Source organism: Cyprinus carpio, chromosome B13, assembly GCF_018340385.1.
Source record: "Cyprinus carpio isolate SPL01 chromosome B13, ASM1834038v1, whole genome shotgun sequence".
Taxonomy (NCBI): Eukaryota; Metazoa; Chordata; class Actinopteri; order Cypriniformes; family Cyprinidae; genus Cyprinus; species Cyprinus carpio.
This window is the reverse complement of record NC_056609.1, coordinates 21,119,075-21,138,975: the sequence shown is the minus strand read 5'-3', so window position 1 is coordinate 21,138,975 and position 19,901 is coordinate 21,119,075. Positions and strand designations below refer to the sequence as shown.

At 36.0% G+C, this 19,901-nt stretch overlaps 1 protein-coding gene across 5 annotated transcripts in view; it reads left to right on the top strand.

Moving 5' to 3' along the window:
• LOC109088339 (synaptotagmin-14-like) overlaps positions 1-19,901 on the top strand; it is a 37,960-nt gene that overhangs the window by 9,824 nt on the left and 8,235 nt on the right. For 2 of the 5 annotated variants that reach the window (XM_042737263.1, XM_042737262.1), the window contains exons 2-5: positions 2,148-2,195; positions 9,257-9,409; positions 14,445-14,669; positions 18,341-18,612. In XM_042737263.1, coding sequence (XP_042593197.1) covers positions 2,148-2,195; positions 9,257-9,409; positions 14,445-14,669; positions 18,341-18,612 — 698 coding nt within the window. Of the gene's footprint in view, positions 1-2,147; positions 2,196-9,256; positions 9,410-12,846; positions 13,539-14,444; positions 14,670-18,340; positions 18,613-19,901 lie in introns of those variants that run through there. The other 3 variants (XM_042737259.1, XM_042737258.1, XM_042737260.1) reach the window with 2 other exon arrangements.

Genomic DNA, 19,901 nt, shown 5'->3' with positions numbered 1-19,901 from the left:
CAACAGATCCCTGTTTGAATTCATTACCTTTGAGAGGTTATTTAGCAGGGCATATTAAAGACTTACAGTAGGTTAAGCTTGCCAAAGTTAGATGCTGGGGCACATTAGAAGGTTGTCTGGGAAGGTTGATGCCAAAATGCAAGTTTTAAATACTGTAAGTATACTGGGAGGATTAATAAATTGTAGTCTGTTACTGAATACAGATTAAATACAGATTAAATAGATTACTTTTTTTATCTAAATTGTTTTAAGCTTCCCATTAAACATACCACATTGTTATAAAAAAAGCAAAGAGGAAGAATATATATTAAAAAAAAATTATTAACATCATAAAATGCATTAAACATTACATTACACCAGGGTTTCCCAAACCATGCTTAATGTAAAAACTTCAGTGGGAGTGGATAAACATGTAATAATTAATTAAATTGTAAAAATGTAAAATAAAAATAATTTACTTGAACACTAAAAATAGAAATATTTCATTTGTTTACCTGCATGTTAATGTGACCATTAACCGATGTCAGAGAACTGAAACATGTGAATCTGTTGTTTAAGGAGTTTGGCTGACAAAATATTTAGGAATCACTGCATCAATAATTTATAAATAATTTCTGGCCATTGTGTGAAAATATGTAATTATGTAATACATAAAGTAACTGTAATCTGAATATGAGCATTTTAAAATGTAATATACCCAAGTATATTCCAAGTACTTAATATTTGGAATCTGATTATGTAATCCTACTACATGTAATCAGTTACTACCCAGCCCTGATTGTAAGTGTTGTTAGATTTAAAAACATTCAGTGAAGGCCTAATGCCTTAAACAGTGTAAAGAACCCTTGAGGTAAAATTACCTTTAACATCTTTATTACCCACAACAAATGGAAATAATAAAAAAATAAATAAAATAAAAAACACAGCAATGCTTTCCTATCCCTTGTTTGTCACTTTGCATTGAAAAAGCAAATTAATTTTTTTTTAGTGTTATACTTTTATACTTTTTACTTTTTATATAATATAGTTTTTATATTTATTGTTTTATTTTAGTATTATTTTTGTACAATTATGGTGTTAATTAATATCTTGAATTAGCTATTCTTTTTATATTTTCAGTTTTCTTTCAGTTTTAAATTGCTTAGTTGCTTGAATTTTGTTTTAATTTAAAATGACAGAACCGATTCAAGGTGTCAAATATCAACACAAAGATTTTTCTCTTGTGTCAAATCTCACATTGTTTCTGAAATCCATTTCATGTATTCCAAGTGTCCAGTGTTTTGTCAATGTGATAAAGTCTCAAAGTATCATGTGCTTCAGTTATAAGTGTCTGTCTCTTTCTATGTTGGTGTCTCTGTTTAATGTGTTGTTGCCAGTGTTGGGGGTAACACATTACAAGTAAAGCAAGTTACGTAATCAGTTTACTTTTCAAATAAGTAACTCCAGTTACTTTTTTCCCATATATTGACTGACAGCTCTTGTGTTACCATGTTGAGAGAAATTTGGAGTAAGTGCAGAGGCGTTGTGTGCACTGTGTGAACGTGATGCTTACTGTGGTTCTAGACTAAATATGAACAAAAACAGATTCAGTATTCCTTAAAATTATAATAAAAACAGTCAAATGCAAACTCATAATATTATACAAACCTGCTAACATTTAATGTTAAATAAGACAAATATCATTTATGTAATTAATCCCATTTTAATAACCAATGTCTTTGCTACTGACCTTCGATGATCCAGTTCAACCATACTAAGCAATAATGACACATTTGTGTTTCATTCAACTTTCTTCTAGTGCGTCCTGAATGATATTCTTCATGCGATTTGTTTGAGCTGCGCCCTCTACTGTACAGATGTGAATTTACATTTCCTTCAGCTTGTTGCTCATTCATTTCGCTTTTGTTGTAAAAGGGCTTTTACATTTGTAAAAGAATAACTTTTTATATTAAAAACAAACAAGTAAGCCCAGCGCAGATTTAAAAAGTAAAGCAAAAGTAACAATGCATCACTTTCCATAAAAAGTAACTAAGTAATGTAATTAGTTACTTTTTTTTTTGCAATGCAAATTACAAAAGTAACTTTCCCCAACACTGGTTGTTGCATGTGTGTATTGTTTGTCATTAAATGTTGCTTTGTTTCTGCAGGTGGAGAGCGGAATTGTGGAGTACATGAGCTTATCTGCATCAGAAAAGGTAAGCGGCCAGTTTAAACATAAAATGGCTGCCACCTGTCCTGTACTGCTGCTTTGAACCCAGACATGGCACATTTATGCTGGTCTGGATGTTTTTGTTGTTGTTTGTGTTTTGTTTTTTTGCTTTCCATACTGAAGGAGACAGTTTTGATCTCTGTTCATGCCTTTCCATGTCTGTCTGTCTTCTTAAATGTATTTGTAACTATGTTGATGTGTCATTATTTGACCTTCTTTGCACTTTCCTTGTTTTATCTATATTGAGCTTTCATATATCAGTGTTTACCATCAGCCTTTTTGTTATCTAAGTGTGTATGTTGTCAAACCTAACTTTTTGTCCATTATCCTCTCAGAAAGATTGTCATGGTTTGATTAATTCTTTAATAATCTTTGTGAAAAAGAAAAAAGGTTTCAAACCGTGTGAATTAATGTTTAAAGTGTGTATAAAAATAAAGACAATGTCTATGAGAAGTATTTTTATTGTGCACAAGAGAGAAACTAGATACTAGAGACTAAACTGAGACATTAAACATTTTGTTGGATAGTGCTGCTGTTTCTAAGTTCCTCAGGGTTTTGTCCAGCTGTCTTGTTTGTTATCGGCTGGCTGGCTTGTTTAGTGAGAGCTCAGTCTCGGCAGATTTAACATCATTAGTGAGGATCTGTGGCCCCAGTGTAATAAAGTCTCATGGTCCAGGTGGACCAGATGAGCACTGGGTTTCTGCAAGGCTGAACCCATCAGTACTGATGACCCTATTTAGACATGACTCTTCACACCAGTGTCAGTGATTTTAGTTTTTTTTTTTTTTTTGTCCAAGCCTAAATGACACTCAAGGCCACATCTGTGTTGACTGTGAATGTTAAGTTTTTAGTTTTTTTTTCTCTATTTTTTAATAACATAATTGGATCATATCACAGTTGGGCTGTCCAAGAATACTTTCAGATGACAAGTTATTCACGACCTGTGTGTGTTTGTGTTTGTGTTTGTGTTAGTTTGTACAGTCTTCAGGCAACATCTCTCCACTGTCAGTCAAAGTCATAGGTGTTTGTTGACAGGACGTTCCTGCTGTGGCTAATGCTAGTTTCCTGACAGGTTATAGCAGAGATGAGTGTTATGGAGTGACTCACTGAAGTTGAGATGCTACAAGCTTAAGTACTGTACATGTATTTGTGGTGAGACAGTAGTTTAGATGTTTTAGAGCAGCTTTTCCAGTAACAAGTTACTTTTCCAACCAGTAGCAGTATAGCATAACAAATTGCTCTATTATTGTTTTCAACACAGCTTTACAACCATGTGAATTTCAATAGGCTAATTACCAGATATGTCCTAAAATGTCATCGTTCTAATTATATGAAGCTTTGGGAAGTCTGATTAATTTTGGTCAATCTTTCAAATGTTATTGGAGTTTCTATTTAATTTTTTGCCATGATACACGGTATAATAATTTTTATTACAATAATTTTACAAAATGAGATATATTACATTGTATTACACATAACTATATCTTGCTGTCATTTCATATACAAATGGTGCTGTGTCTAATTTTAATGGTGGTGTTTAGGGTATATTGATCTGTTTATATTACTTTGATTTCTTAAACTGTGCATGGTTCATCGCTCTATCAAGAGTATTAAATTTCCTCAAACTGCTTTTTTATAGCTACTGTAGTTAGCTGCAGATTATTATCAGCTTAACATGAACTGCACAGGGATAAAGAAGGAGAGAGACATATGATGGTTTGGCATAATGAGAATGACAGAAAGCAGCATGAGAGAAGACAAAGAGGAACAGCTCTGCAGAAACTACACACTAGTGCTGTTTTATAATGAAAACGCTTTAAGTTTAAACAGACCAATGTTAAATCCAGCTGGCTTGATGATATTTTAATGTCCTTCAAAACCATAGTTGTTTATGAGGCCTATAAAATCTGGTAATGGAGGTGCTGCCTGCTCCCTCTGTATTCAAGTATGACTAGACATTATGTGTGTGTTTGCAGCATCATTTAGCAGACATATATGGCTGTGTTTCAGATTACGTTGCAGTAGATCTCTCTGTGAGTGTACAGGGCGCTCTTGTCTATGTTTTTGTGTGTGTGTGAGGGTGTTATGACTGAGGGCGTGTGTGTGGGCCTCTGAGAGCACTTATGGTCTGTTGTTATGTGGGAGTTTACAACAGTGTGCAATGTTTTTTGTGAGTGTTTTTGTGTCTGTAGTGTTTTGTAATTCAGAGGTGGCTAAGCATCCTGACATGATTTTACCTGTTTCTATGACAACAGAACCAGCCAACAGTATCTAAGAAGAAGGCAATTTCTAGCTATTTCTAGCTATGATAATAATTTACCATAAAAAGATGTGCAAATATGGTTATTTCAATCATTGCTATACACAAACTATCTCTGACATGTCACATTAAAGAAGAAGTGCAAGTATGCATTGTTTAGAACAGATTTATTTGAGATAGATTTATTTATGTTAGATGTGGTCACTCTGGATTTGTGTTTAGGGTGTTTCAAGGGTAAGATGTAGTGTAGTTTGAGTTTATCTCCTCCTTGGCCTGTTTTCCTTGGTTTGAATGGCTCAGCAGTGTCTTTATTCCAGATGCACCTGTTTTGTCCAGCTGTACTTTTCTCTGGCCCAGATTCTGTCCTGGCTCAGGTGATTTTCTGTCTGATGACCTGAATTTACATCAGAAATGCAGTTCTGCATTGTGCAACAGGTGTGCAAACTCCTAACATGGACTCAGTGGGTTTTCTCTGTTTCACAGACATCAGAAGCTTGCTTTCTTTCTTTCTTTCTTTCTTTCTTTCTTTCTTTCTTTCTTTCTTTCTTTCTTTCTTTCTTTCGCCAACTAGATTTATGTAGTCAGAATAATTTTTATTGGTCTAATAAAACAGCATTAAATCATATTGTTACTTTCACGTGCAGTTTTTAAATAGTTTTGAATAGTTCACCCAAAAATATAAATTATGCTATTTAGAAATTTAAAAATTTCAAATGTTTTTTAAGAAAACTAATTGAGCAAGGATGCATTAAATTGATCAGTGAAATTTATAATGTTACAGTTTACAATAAAGACATTTATGCCAAATCAGCATATTAGAATGATTTCTGAAGAATCATGTGACACTGAAGACTAAAAATCTAATGCTGGATACACACTACTTTTCTAAGGACAGGGATGCGTTGGCCCTCGACTGGCCCAACCTCCTTATTTATGCTTTTCTGGTTCGCAGAGCTGTCTCGGCTGCTCTCGGCTGAGGACCTCCCCGAGAGCATACTAAATACAATATCTTAGGCTACAGCACCCTCTATGAGACGGCTCTATTCCCTTAAATGGTCTGTCTTCCCCGCCTGGTGTATGGCCCACGGTGCAGACCCATTTTCCTGTGACATATCTCTGATATTGTTCTTCCTGCAAGAGCTGTTGGATAAGCACTAGCATGCTCTTCTTTGTGCCTACAATGCCCCATGGCAGTAAGAGCCCACTCAACAAGAGGCATCGCGGAGTGTCCATTGCCGAGATTTGTGCGGCGGGCGGTTGGGCCTCACCGTCCACATTTACCAGGTTTTATAATTTGAATGTCCTTTGAATGTCCTTTCTGCTTTAACAGACTTACTCTGGCCATATTGCAAAACCAGTGCTTCAGGCGTTTGCCTTCTTCACTGTACGCTCTTGCCCCCGCTGGGTTCCGAGGCTGTACAATTTCCCTTGGAACGATTACCTCTGTGAGTTTGGCCCTATTGCCTGCTGCAGGGCTTGCCTGCAAAATACTTGGTCCCTCTGGGCCCATTTGGTTCTTAAGGCAAGTTCAAGTAGTAATTGTTCCTCTAGCATAGCACAGCGGGATTGTACTGGTTCCCCATAGCGTCTTAGCAGACACAGTACGAGTATGAAGTATCGATAGGGAACCTACTCGGTTACTAACATAACCTCAGTTCCCTGATATACGGGAACGAGTACTGCGTTGCTGGCCATGCTATGTAGCTGCACAACTCAGTCGTTGCTTCAGTCAAAGTAACCTGAGGATCCTATGGCAAAGTGCCCGCTAATATAGCCAGATGCCCCGCCCATTCTGGCGGTCTTTGTCGTCAGAGGTTTGTTTTTTTAATTCACTGCAAGAAGCAATGGCCTTGCAGTTACACTGCGTTATTGAAAAGGCTTCAGTATTTGGAGAAAAAGGAGTTTTCCCCATAGCGTAAGACGCAGTACTTGTTCCCGTATCTCAGGGAACCGAGGTTATGTTAGTAACGGAGTACATTTTCTTTTAAACTTTGTTTCCAGTCTTCTTCTGTTATTTTATTGTCCAATTCAATTTTCCATTTTGTCTAAATATTATATAAACCCCCATCCTTAATTTCTCTGAATATATTTTTTATTCTTCCTATTACAAGTAACTTTAATCAAAAAACGCAACAGAGGATGAACATCATAAAGTTTTTATTTTAATCTCATTCTTTAGAAAACTTCTTATTTCTATATTTGTAAAATAATTTCCCAGACAATACATATTTTTTCTCTATGTTCTCAAATGTCTCCATCTCATTATCTCCGTAAATTTGATCAAATCTTTTAAGTCCTTTGCTAGCCCGAACCTTAAATACGTCATCAAAAGTATTTGGTTTAAAATCTGAGTCTCTTGCTATCCTGATCGCTAAGTTTCATCACTTTGCAAATTCTTGTCCAACATTTAAAAGTTCCACCTATACAATAATAACTGGTATTTACCTTTTTCTTTCTCCCACAAAATATTAATGTACTAAATGCATCTCATGACCCAGTTTCCATATTTTTCCACTCTGATACATTATCCGCTTGATATTTTGTTTTCAGGTGAACAGTTCCTTTAAAAATGTGCAGGTTTGAAAAACCTATGTAAATGTTCCTTCTTTGAGCACTGAGCCATACCGAACATTGTCTGTTTCTCCTGTCACCTCCCCTCTGTGTGTGGAGACTGACAGGAAGAACTCTGAGTACAGTGGATTATTTTGTCCTGTTATTGATGTCTGTGACTCAGGCCTCTTTGACTAAATTGGCAACTGACTGCAGGACTTTCAAAAGAACTTGTGACTAATGGATTTTTTTCCATCTGCAAGATGGTTAAATGTACTTTACAGTGATTTAAGTATGTTTCAAATAGAACAGGAAACAACAGAAACCAGAAATAATTATAAATGACAGAACAGAAAGAAGAAACATGAGGGCAGGTTGGTTATGAGGGAATTGTTTTCATTGCATTGATCAGGAAATACACAGGCTGTAAATCAATTAGCATTACTAAAAATAGCAGATGGAGGAGGAGAGCTGTTTTATAAGTGTTTGTTTGACCAGAATCACATGAAGTGTCTTTTTGCGTAGCAGTTACTGTATATTTTAGGATGTTTATCAGCCTTGTATCTGTTGTAAGTCTGTCACCAGTGCTAAAGTATTTAATAATTTATCCTGTTGTTATTGTTCTCTTATGATTTTGATGTCTTGCAGTTTGTAATTGTTTAGATGCAGTAGGGATGTTAGTGTCTTTGTTGTCAGGAAGCACTGTGGCAGACATCAAGGAAAATTAGATTTCCAATTTCCATCAGCCCACTACATTACTGTCGCATGCACACAAATGTGTTGTTCGCATGATAGTCTAAACAAACAACAGATACCAGGTTCACTATACCTAACAGGTATTCTTTTCAAAGTTTGCTGTTTTCTCAAGAATTTAGCTAATTATGTTACTTTACTTTACTTTACCACCATGACAAAAAAGTGTCATCATTTGCATTTGGCCATTGTTTGTTCTGTGTTGTGACGTCCTCCTGCGTGCTAAAAACAGCAGCAGCTAGCTAGATTAGGCAGTTAAGTGGCTAAACAGGATCAGTGACAGCAGGAACTCTGTTGCCATGGTTAAGAGCTGCTGTTATGTAACAAAGATCATTCCATGGAACATTCTTTTATTTTTTCACACTCTGCCGGAATGGACAGAATCCATAATGTTCCATTCCAAAGTAGTGACCCTGACATAATGACTTTTGACCCCATCTTACCCTGATTGGCCTTTGGCAACATTTCAGATTCATTCTTATCATCAATACTGTTAATCTGTAGTATGATTTATAGGTCATTTTTTAACATAATTATATTTTGCATGGTTTCTACCAGTGACACATTTTTGGCTCATTGTAACTTTTAACCAGCACCCTAGAGATAACATAGATTTTAGTTTTAGAATTCCAATGAAAAAAAGCATAGATTGATATTCTAGCTATCATATTCTAGATAGCCATAATAGAGTGATTTAATGTGATTTAAAATAGAAGGATTTTTCTTTTTAATATTTAACTCTGTTCCTGTCAGACCCTGTGGGACAGAATCACATTGCATAATTTGTGTGAATAATTCACACTTACTCTTGCAGAATGGGTGTATGTGTGGAACTTCAGAGTCAAATTCACACTCACAGAAAGCTGTGATTCAGTTCAGTGCAGAAATCATCCCTGGTAAGTTTATTTCCTCCCTAAGTGGGAAACCAACCGTCTGGAACTGGGTCATTTCCCTCTGTCATCCTGAAATATGTGGCCACATAGAACAGAACTAGCAGATAGTCTTGCAGTTACATTCTATCATCTCTGTGGTTTTTGATGAATGAAGGAAGGTGATCAGGTTAAACCCTTTGCACCCACTGTGAACATTTCATCTTTGCTCTGTTTCTGCATGGCTGGTCTCTTTCTCTCAGTAATGTAATGCCTTTCTCTATATTTTGAAGTGCTGCTCAGACTGACCTGTGATTGATTCACTGATCCTAGATCAAGCAAAAATCTGCTTTAAAAGACAAAGTACTGAAGATGAATATGTACTCACTCAAACCATGGATGTCAAAATTTGAATTTCCACAACTGGGCATTTAAGGAAAGTAAGTAATGGAAACCCAATTTGGTTTGAATCCAAATTTGAATGCTGACCCTCAACCAGTAATCCCAAATGACTGGAAAGATCATGGAAAGTCACCGAAATTCTTCAGTCTCATTGCATCTCATTTTCAATGTACCTTATTGGAGTAATAAATAAATCTCTCTTTCTCTCCACAGTGTCTCCTGAGGCTCTGGGGTTCCTGTCTGGCATTGGTGTGTTCATCTTTCTAGTGATTGTACTCTTTCTTTACCTCAATAACAAACTATCCCTTGAGAGTGCCAACCAACTGTCCAGCCTTGACCAGTACAGAAAGAGCACAGAGCCAGCAGGTTTGTTACTGCCTTTTTTTTTTACAATTGTGTGTGTGTGTATAATATGCAGTACAGTGACCCCTGTATTTGAACACCTAAGCTATATGTGTAATTTATTATATACAGCCTAATGAATTATATACACTAATGCTCAAACATTTGGGGACAGTAATAAAAAAAAAATCAAGGTTTTTTTTTTTTTTTTGCTCTAAAGTGACAGAAAAGGTATTTATGATGCTTTTTATAATGTTAAATAGACCTATTTTTATTTCAAAGAAATGCTTTTTTTTCCTACCACCACCAACATTTTTTAACTGTAGTGTATATTGAACTTGACCTGCTACAACACCTGTGGAAATCTGAGGGAAACTGAAAATTAGTTTTCAGCTGGTTTCAGTGTTTTGTGTACAGACATTTCTAACATGACCTAAGTATCTAGAAGTGTACAAAATACTTTTTAGGGTCACTGTAAAAGAAGGTTCAGGAAGTTTTTGTTTTGTAACTGCAGATATTATTAGTTCTCAAGGGAGTATTGTTTTGTGAATTGACTGAGGTTTAGTAGTAATGATGCAGAGAAACAAAAATGCCGGATGTACAGTATTGATTTCCACCTCATCTGTAAATGTTTCATTGATCAGGACTGAACAACAGTTTTTTTAACTCTTCACACTGGTATTTTTAGCACAGTAGTGGCCATTCATAAAAAGACAACATGATTTATTTTTTTAATTTAGAGTAAAATAACTTCATAACATTCTTTGATGACTGAGACCAAATCGTGGTGTTTTTGAAGCTGAGAGGTCCAGGATAACATGAGTCCAAATTCCCAAACACTGCATGGCAGTCTCCAGAGAGGTAATTATCTGCTAAGCTCCAGATCAGAGTCTGTGAGAATTACTAACAGAGCTTAATTAGCACCACTTAGGCAATGGAGAGGTTTCTAAGAGACGATTTTGGTGGTGTGGAATTCTGGGCTGTGCTACACAGTCCTTCCTGTTTGTCTGTCAGGCACGGTGACGTGCTGAGCTGATCAGCTTGTGATCTTTAGTGCCAGACGTTGATTGGAGAGGACAGATGCCACTGGCCAATTATTAGATCAATAGTATGTGTGACGAATGTGTGTGTCTGAAAATGAACCAAGGGATCATGTAACATCCCTAAGAGAAAATCTGGGCAGAAATCCAAACACACTCAGGATCAAATGTCTACATTGTTAGTATATATGCACACACACACTCGCACAATAAAACTGGCTTAATGAACCATGCACATTTATACATACAACTACCTTTTGTTTAAACCATAAAGCACTCAATCACACCTACACACTTATACTGTTGACAGGGGCACTTGATGCCCACACACACACACACACACATCCTACAGACAGGTTCTGGATCCAGGCATCACTGAGCTGCCCACACACAGCGCTTTACATAACTCTGCTCAGCATCAGAATCAGTGGCATAATCAGAATGGCATTTACTAGATAAGTAAGTTTGCACTTATTTGACCCGCTGAGCCTATGACAAAGCACAATAAACATGGCTGTGTACTAAACATGAAATTGTAAATTTGTGGCACAGTGCAGTGGTTCTTCATTAACTGGCAAGTTGTGATATAAAAACATGTTTGTTTTGGTAGGGTTGCATGAACAGTAGACCAAAACAATGCTGAATGTATAAATAAACTGCAGTGAACGTTACAGTTTATATTACCGATCCTTTCAAAAGTTTAGGGCCTTTAAGATAGTTTCATGTTTGTAAAAGTCTCTTATGCTCAAGGCTGCATTTAGTTGACCAAAAATACAGTACAATCAGTAATATTGTGAAATATTAAGATTTAAAATAACGTTTTGATTTAATCATTTTTAAAATGTAATCCTGTAATGTCAATCGTGTCACATGATCCTTCAGAATTCATTCTAATGCTTATTTAATGCTTAAACATTTCTTATTATTTTTAATGTTGAAAACAGTTGTGCTGCTTAATATTTTTTTGGAAACCATGATCAGGATTCTTTCATGAAAAAAGAAAAAAAATTATTTGAGAAGTTATTAATGTCACTTTTGATCAATTTAATGCACATTTTTGCAGTATTAATCCTTTTTATATATATATATATATATATATATATATATATATAACTAGCTAATTACTATTTTATAAAATAGAAATTAGCTAGTTTTTAGTATCTTACAGTGTAGCAAAATTAGATATATTTTTAAATATATTTATATATAATTCAATTTTTACTTGTATATCATTTTATTAATTGTGTAAAATGATTAAAAGTGTAAATGTCCACTGACAGTAGTAGTTTGTAATGTCATCTGTAGTCATTTAGAATCTTGCTGTGCTGTAGGTCTGTATGGCCAGTCGAGGGTAATGTCAGACTGGCAGTTTTTCATGTCTCTGCTCTGAGGTCCTGCGGGGATGCTGGCCATGATTCCTCTGTCACAGTCAAAGTGGATGTGAGGTCATTTACGTATTAAGCCAAAAAGCAGGACCCCCTCTTCAGTACTATTACAACAACAGAGGTTATTCAGCCTTACACCCTGCCAGGAAGGATCTCCCTTGTGACATTCTCTGTCTTAAAAATTATCAACAGAACTCCTTTGCTCTCCGTCTCAGGGGAACATCTACTTATGTTTGCTGCCAAATTTATCAGACTCCAGAAGAGTAAATTTGCTGGACGAAAACTCTGAACCTGGTGTCTGTGGTTCCATGAACCATCTGCTGCATATATTACAGCTACATAAACTACAATCATTATACATAATTACAATTATACATCGCAAAATACGCACATCTGATTGTGCTCAAAGGCAGTTTGGCTCATTCCTGGTTTCAGTCTGCGTGTGGTTTGTGGCTGATTTTGAAAAAGCATAAATTGTCATGATGATGTGAGATTTTACCTCTCTGACTTGCCTCACCTGCAGGGCCGTCACCACGGGGTGGGGGGGGGGTCTTTGAATGCTGTGCTCGTCTCAGGTCTTTATAGCAGCTTCTCGCACATTTATACATCATTGTAAAACATGGTGCTCAAGCTCAAAGAAATTAAGTAAAAAAAAACACTCACGACCAAAACACTACATGTGTGAACCCAATATTCTAATAGTTGTAGTATTAGCAGGCAGGCTTGTTTACGGTCCGACAAATACGTGAATGGGCCACATATGTTTTTTTTGTTTGTTTTTTTTACTTTTACTTTTTGCTACATCATCGCCCCCCTTTGTTTCCTCTGCCGCCCCCTCATCAGTGCTGAGCTGGCACCGGCCCTGCTCACCTGTGTAGCAAGTTGTTTGAGTCAGAGCATGCTGGGATATCTCACCTCCTAGGAGACTTTATGTACTGTTATTTAACTGCTTTATGAATCATGAGTTTATAAATATGGAAATTTTGTGTTATTTAAAGATGTTTTGTTTCCTTTTTCATTTCTTTTTTTCTTTTAGGTGCTCAGATCATTTTGTTTAAAATGTGTTTGCCATTAGAATTTTTAACTGTAGATTTTGAGCAGTCTACATGATCATTGGACATATATTCATCATAAACTGACCAATCAAACCTGCCATCCATAGCAGCATGGCATTTTTTAAGAGCTTCCAGCAAAGTCTCCCTTCCATGTCCTCCGTGTTGGAATCGGTGTCAGAAAAGGTTGATGACCTGGCTTATGCACTGAGTGATGTCACATTCACGGTGAGCGGAGAACTCGCTGAGCATGTCAACACCATCATCCACAAAGTCCAGGCCGAGGAGCTGAAGAGGATTCGGAAGAAAGAGGCGGAAGAGAAGGAGGCTGCAGCACGGCAGGCCCAGGACAGAGATCCTTTTCTGGCTAGGACTGAAATCAAGACCCAGGCTGCATGTGGCCTAGTGAAGGACCCTGAGCCTCAGACTACAGACAACGACAGCGGTTCACTGCTGTTGACTGAGACTTTCTCTACAGAAAGCGACCTCTCACAGGCTCCTGACACACTGAAAGAAAAGTTCAAAGTGCAAAATGGTGCCGATTCACTTTCTGTACTACAACAAAATGGATCCTGTGTTATAGAAAGAACTGAGTCCACTAAACTAAAAACATCTAGAAGCCCAGCAGATGGTTGTGAGGAGAAGAAACCTAGTAATAGTGAGAGACCTGCTGAAGGTGAGAGGATCAGGCTGCTGATTTTTCCCTCAGTTTTCTGAACTTCACTGGATGACTGTGTCTGAAAAAGGGAACCACCATCTTTTCTTTCTTTTAAATCCACCTGGACTCTTTCAAACTGATCTGGGTCTGTCTGATCTCTTCATCTGTTGGGAATTATCTTTGCTGCGGTCAAAATGCTGCTTCGCTTTCCCTCCCTTTTATCTATATGAGAAAACTTGAGCTCTCTGCGGTTGCTGACACTTTATATTTATCTCTATTTAATGCTTTTCTCCCTGTCTTTTATTCCTTTTTATGTGTAAAAAATACAGGGCATTTTGGTTTTTCTTCTTTAGCATAAATTATTAATGCATGTCACTGCAATTCTTGGCCTCTAAAACATCAAATTTCCACAGATGTTTATTTATATTTCGGCTAAAATAATATGACTGTATTACCCGTATGCTTATTATGTGAGAATGTTTTAATTGTTAAACTATATCGCCCTCTAGTGTTAGTAAAAAATCTGTTGTGTTTGTGGTATGGCAATGTTACAGCCATGAGCCATATACATTATCTGTAACATAATATACACAAAGAGATTTTTTTATTGATTGAATTCCCCTAGTTTAAGAATTTAAATGATACATTATATATAGATCAGTTATTGCACTTTTCTATCATCTTTATTAAAGAAGTATATTTATTAAGTCATATTATTTTATTGCTCATTTTCTCTTCTTTTGTTACCTTTATTTGGTGACATACCAGTGCTACAATCTTTACATAGGTTGTTGAGAAAAGGTGGAGAACATTTTACTGTGCTAAAACTTTCTCAAATTATTTCTTCTTGTGCTCAAATTTCAAGTGCATTTTCATGTTGTTCTTAAATGGTCCCCCTTTCTTTTCTCGTTTTCTTTGTCTCAGATAAGAGCTATGTGAATGCAGACTATCACTGCTCGTCGTCAGACAGTGATGATGAGGTGATTGGCCAGTACCAGGAGGCCGTGTCTCGATCGCAGGGTCTCCGGGGTGGTTCAGCGGTTACTAACTCACGCCAGCAGAAAGGCTATGGCTGGGACACACGGCAGAAATACTGCCCCCTAGCGGCTGAATATGATGGCTACAGCAGCGAGGCCTCAGCAGATGATGGTAAATTTACACCTCACACAAAAAGCTGTCATCTCTCAGCTCATGGGACATTTATGTGGGGTGAAAGTGGAGTTTAATGCTCATTGTGAAAAGGAAAAGTGATTTTTGAGGGGTTACTCTTCATTCCAAATGATATATGCCATGGTTGAATAGGAAACTGTGTGCTAAAATGGGTTCCTGAATGTTTGGTGTCTAAGATTTTTTCATGTTTTTGAAATCAGTTTCTTCTGCTCACCAAGGATGCATTTATTTGATCAAAAATACAGTTTAAAAAACAGTAATGTTGTGAAATACTAGTACAATTTAAAATACCTGCTTTCTGTTTGAAAATATTTTAAAATGTGATTGGAAATCTGAATTTACTCCAGTCTTTAGTGTCACATGATCCTTCAGAATTCATTCTAATATGTTGATCTGATATTCAAGAAACATTTGATTTCAGTTCTTAACTTTTCTTTTAAATTTAATTATTTAGCAGATGCTTTTATCCAAAGCGACTTACAAATGATTATTCTTGATTATCAATGTTGAAAACAGTATTTTGTTTGATCAAAAGAGACATTAAAAACATAATGTTATTAAAGTTACTTTCCAATGTAATGTGCTCTTGCTGAATAAAAGTATTGATTTATTTAAAAAAATAAAAATAAAAAATCGCACTGACCCTAAAATTTTGAACAGTAGTGTGATGTGTAAGTATGATTTGTGTATGATATGTATGATTTGGCATCTGCAGCAAATAGGATGGAACCCAAATTAAACCATGCTTTTCCATTACACTAGATGGCGCAGCTCAACTACTTATTTTCTGCTTAGGGATGTTTGTTTTTCACTGGAATTTTTGGCATCACTTTTTCTTTTTTTTTTAAAGAACAGTCAGTAACAGACTCTGTAGAAAAATCTGAATGAAACCTGTTTTCAATAAAAATGGCTGTGGGTTGCTCTTTCTCTGGTATGAGTGATTCTTACAGAGAGCAAAGGGTTTAGATCATGAGATCAGGACAGTTCTGGAAGAACACATTTTTGTGCCAGAACACGCTTTTTCTCCTTTCTTATACACAAACACACTCTCTTCCACTGCACACTAGTTTAACTCACACAGCTACAGTATAAAGAAAGATGAGAAAACAGAGTTAAGAGAGTTCTTGGCTCTGTTCTGCTTCTCACGGAAAAAGAAGATTAGCATGTTATTCTGTGTTTTGGATGAAGATGATGGTCTCTGCTTTTATATCCAACAGATACAGGGCTGTAAGATGATTTTTGTACTTCCAGTTGCCTATTTCAGTTGTCTGCAATTTCTTTTGTAATCATTGCAGATACTCCAGTAAACAGAGAAGAGATTACAGAGGGCTATGAAGAGTAAGAATGAAAATATGTCAAAGGGAAGGGCTGTCAGAAAGAAAAAAGCAGGAAGCTGGTGGATATGTCTCTCTGATTTCCCTCTCTGTTTCTGTGAACTACTGCACAGAGAGACAGATAGAGCTGCATGCTTTTCTCGTGAGCTGTTTTCCTGGAGGCAGGAGAGGCTGTAGCCTCAGGCCATCTGTATAATACATGAGGAGCTAACACGCACACATTTACATATACACTCATATTGCTTGACTGCTTGCAAACACATAATAAACACACAAAATCATACTGTGCAGAAATACTGACATTCTTATATTCATACATAACAAATGAGCTGAGTGTTTTTTAACTTGAAAATCAAGTTAACTGAGCCTTAAATGTCATGTTACTAATCGCTAGTCCTGATTATACTGAATTTTATAGCTATGGCATATATTCTGTCATTCTGATCAGATTGAAACATGAGAGATGTCTGACATGAGAGCTGATCAAAACATCATTGAGATATAGGCACACTCTCTCATAAACACAGACAGACATTTCTCTTGCTCTTGTTTATAGCTGCAGTGTTTATGATCAAAGACATCATTCAGCATTGAGACAGAAGGCAAGCAGACATGCTCCTCCATCATCTTAATCATAGTGATGTTTCTTTCCTCCATCCTCATTAAAAGTGAATTTTGATTCAGAGTTTCCATCTTTTGTACTGTCATATCTTGATGCTTCTCTGTTTTCGGGTTATGAAATGTTTAAAACAAAGAAATGTTGTGATGTAAAATGAAGAAGTAATATGTCTGATTCTGCTCTATTTCTAGGTCAGAAGTAAATTTGTGACATTGATCATGTGAACTTCAGATGTTCTTGCTTTCATTGAAGCACAAGATGCTCTTTGTATTCTTCTTAAATCATGCTGGAGATCATGCATCAGCAGTTGGATTTACATAATCAGCTCAAGTGCATGCTGTCATTAAAGCATTAATAATAATAATAATAATAATAATAGTAATAATTTGTTAAAATAAGTTAAACTGCAAAAACAATTATTTTTTGTAGGTTATAACTTAACTTATTTTTGTTGTTGTTTAATTCATAATCATTATAGTGTTGTTTACAAATAATAACAATAATATTTTTTATTAAAAATTGTATTATCAGCATAATTTGAAACTGGGAAATAGATTAATAATTGTAATAATAATAATAATTTAATAATTTTCATTACAAAATGTATTGACGTAATATATGAAAAAAACATTGTTGTTTTTATCGTTAGTAATAATTTTTGTTGTTGTTTATGAATAATAACAATAATTTGTTTTACAGATATTATTATTATTATTATTATTATTATTATTACAGTTTTCAATTATTATCCTAATAATCAAATTAGTAAGAAAAGGTATTACATTAAATAAGAAATAATTAAAAATATTATTACTGAGAACTAACATCTAGGAAGTGAGGGAGTTTAGAGAATGTGGATAACTAATCTCCCACTTGAAAATTCACAGCATCTCTTCCCAATAGTCTGAACCAGTTACCCCAGCCACAGTACAACAGAAGTGTGTGTATGTGTGTGTGTGTATGTGTGAGGGAGAGAGAGAGAGAGAGAGAGAGAGAGAGAGAGAGAATGTGCTGTATTTATGAGATTGCTAAATCTTCCTGTCCTGATCAGCACCATGTTACTATGGCAACAGCCACTTGGTTCATTCTCTTTACAGAGTAGTTTAACCTGGGTGAATGCAGGTAAATCAGGCCACATTTTGCGATTTATCTCAATTTCAGAGTCTCACAGAGCTATAGCAGCATCAGCATATCCCCTAATTTTCTTCATTTTCTGCATTTGAAATGATGAAACACACTGGTTTGTTTAATTTAAGCATAAGCATACACATGCACAGTGATTTGTAGTTCTTGAGGGACAACTGAATGATTTATGAAGATGCAGGTGTAAGGGATGTTCTTACTAAAAGTTCAGGTTTTGACATTTTCTTGAAATGAGCTCAGGGTTACAGAGCTATGAATGCCATATGACAAGTTGTATCATAAATTACAAGCCTAATAGATACTGTTCTGGTCTCCTAAAAACACAAAAGGCTGCAGCTTTAGTCTCATGTCAGAATGAATTGTATTGAGTTACTGAGATTACAATCCTGCTTCATTCTGCCCCTGTGCAGAGTTACTTTTCACTCAAATGAATGCACTTTTAAAGAAATTCAAGATGATATCTGTCATTTCACACTTTTTTGCTTTTTCATATTGCTTGAGAACATTGAGCTAAATGGCACTAAATGCATCTCTCTCACTTTGCTCCACATTAGTAAACTGTATCCAGCGGATGAGACGGACTCCACCATTGGATGAGCTGCAGCCTCCACCTTATCAGGATGAGGATGGGTCGCCACGCATGTCATGCACACCCTCTGACCTGGACGATGCCAAATGTGACCTTTCCCATGGGAGCGATAGCCCCAGACACAGCTATGGAAAATCTCCAAGCGAGGTTAGCGGAGCACAGGAAACAGAGAGTTTCCTTAACAAGGGCTATGAAGAAGATGTCCCCAGTGACAGCACTGCTGTACTCAGTCCAGAGGTGTGTGTTTTAGCAAAATAATCGGTATATGCAAAAATCACTTAGTTCCTCATTACCAGGGGTAGAAATGAACATATGTACAGTGCCTTGTGAAAGTATTCAAACTCCTTCATTTTTTCATGTTTTTTTTTTTTTGGTGTGTGTGTGTTGCGATCTTTTGTTAAACTGCTTTAAATTACTTTTTTTTTCACATTAATCTATACTCCATACACCATAATGACAAAGCAAATAACAGGTTTTTAACATCTTTGCAAATTTATTAAAGATTAAAAAAATTTAAATAATTCCATTGCATAAGTATTCATACCCTTATTTGGGACAGTTGAAATTTAATATTTAATTTATAAAAAAATTAATGTAAATGTTACCACACTTTGAGTGAAGTTAACCTGTGGCAAATTAAATTGAATGCTTATGATTTGGAAAAGCACACATGTCTTAATAAAAGGTCTAAGAGCTGAAAATGCATATAAGAGCAAAAACCAAGCCCTGAGGTATAAAAAAAAAACTGCCTGTAGAGCTCAGAGACAGGATTGCATCAAACCACACATCTGAGGAGGAGTTCGGAAAAAATTCTGCTGCATTGAAGGTTCACAGAAGAATGTAGCCTCCATTATCCATAATGGAAGACATTTGGAACAACCAGGACTCTTCCTAGAACTGGCCTCCTGGCCAATTGATGGAGAAGTGTGGTGACCAAGAAACTTATGATCACTCTACTGTAGGTTCACCTTCCAGGACATGATCCTAAGCACACAGCAAGAGTGGCTTATAGACATGTCCTTAAGTGGCCCGCCACAGCCTGAGCTTGAACCCAATCAAATATTTCTGGAGGAACCTGATTAATGTGCATCTGCCCCCATCCAACCTGACTGAGCTTGAGAGGTGAACAGCTGGGGTGAAGAATGGCAGAGAGTTGCCAAATGCTGATGTGCAAATCTTGTTGCATCATACCCAAAATTACTTGTGCTTGTGGCTGTGAAGGTGCTTTAGCTAAGTACTGAGTTAAGGGTTTGAATACTTATGCAATGTACTTATTTCAGTGTTTTATATATATATATATATATATATATATATTATAGTATTATTATTATATTATTATTATATATAATTATATTTCACAATTACAAAGTTGTGAAAGTTCTGTTTTTGCTTTGCCATTATGGTGTATGGAGTGTAGATTGATGTGGAATAAAAAGTCATTTAAAGAGGTTTAACTTAAGGCTGCAACATAACAAAATGTGAAAAAATGAAGGGGTTTGAATACTTTCGCCAAGAGGTATAAATGA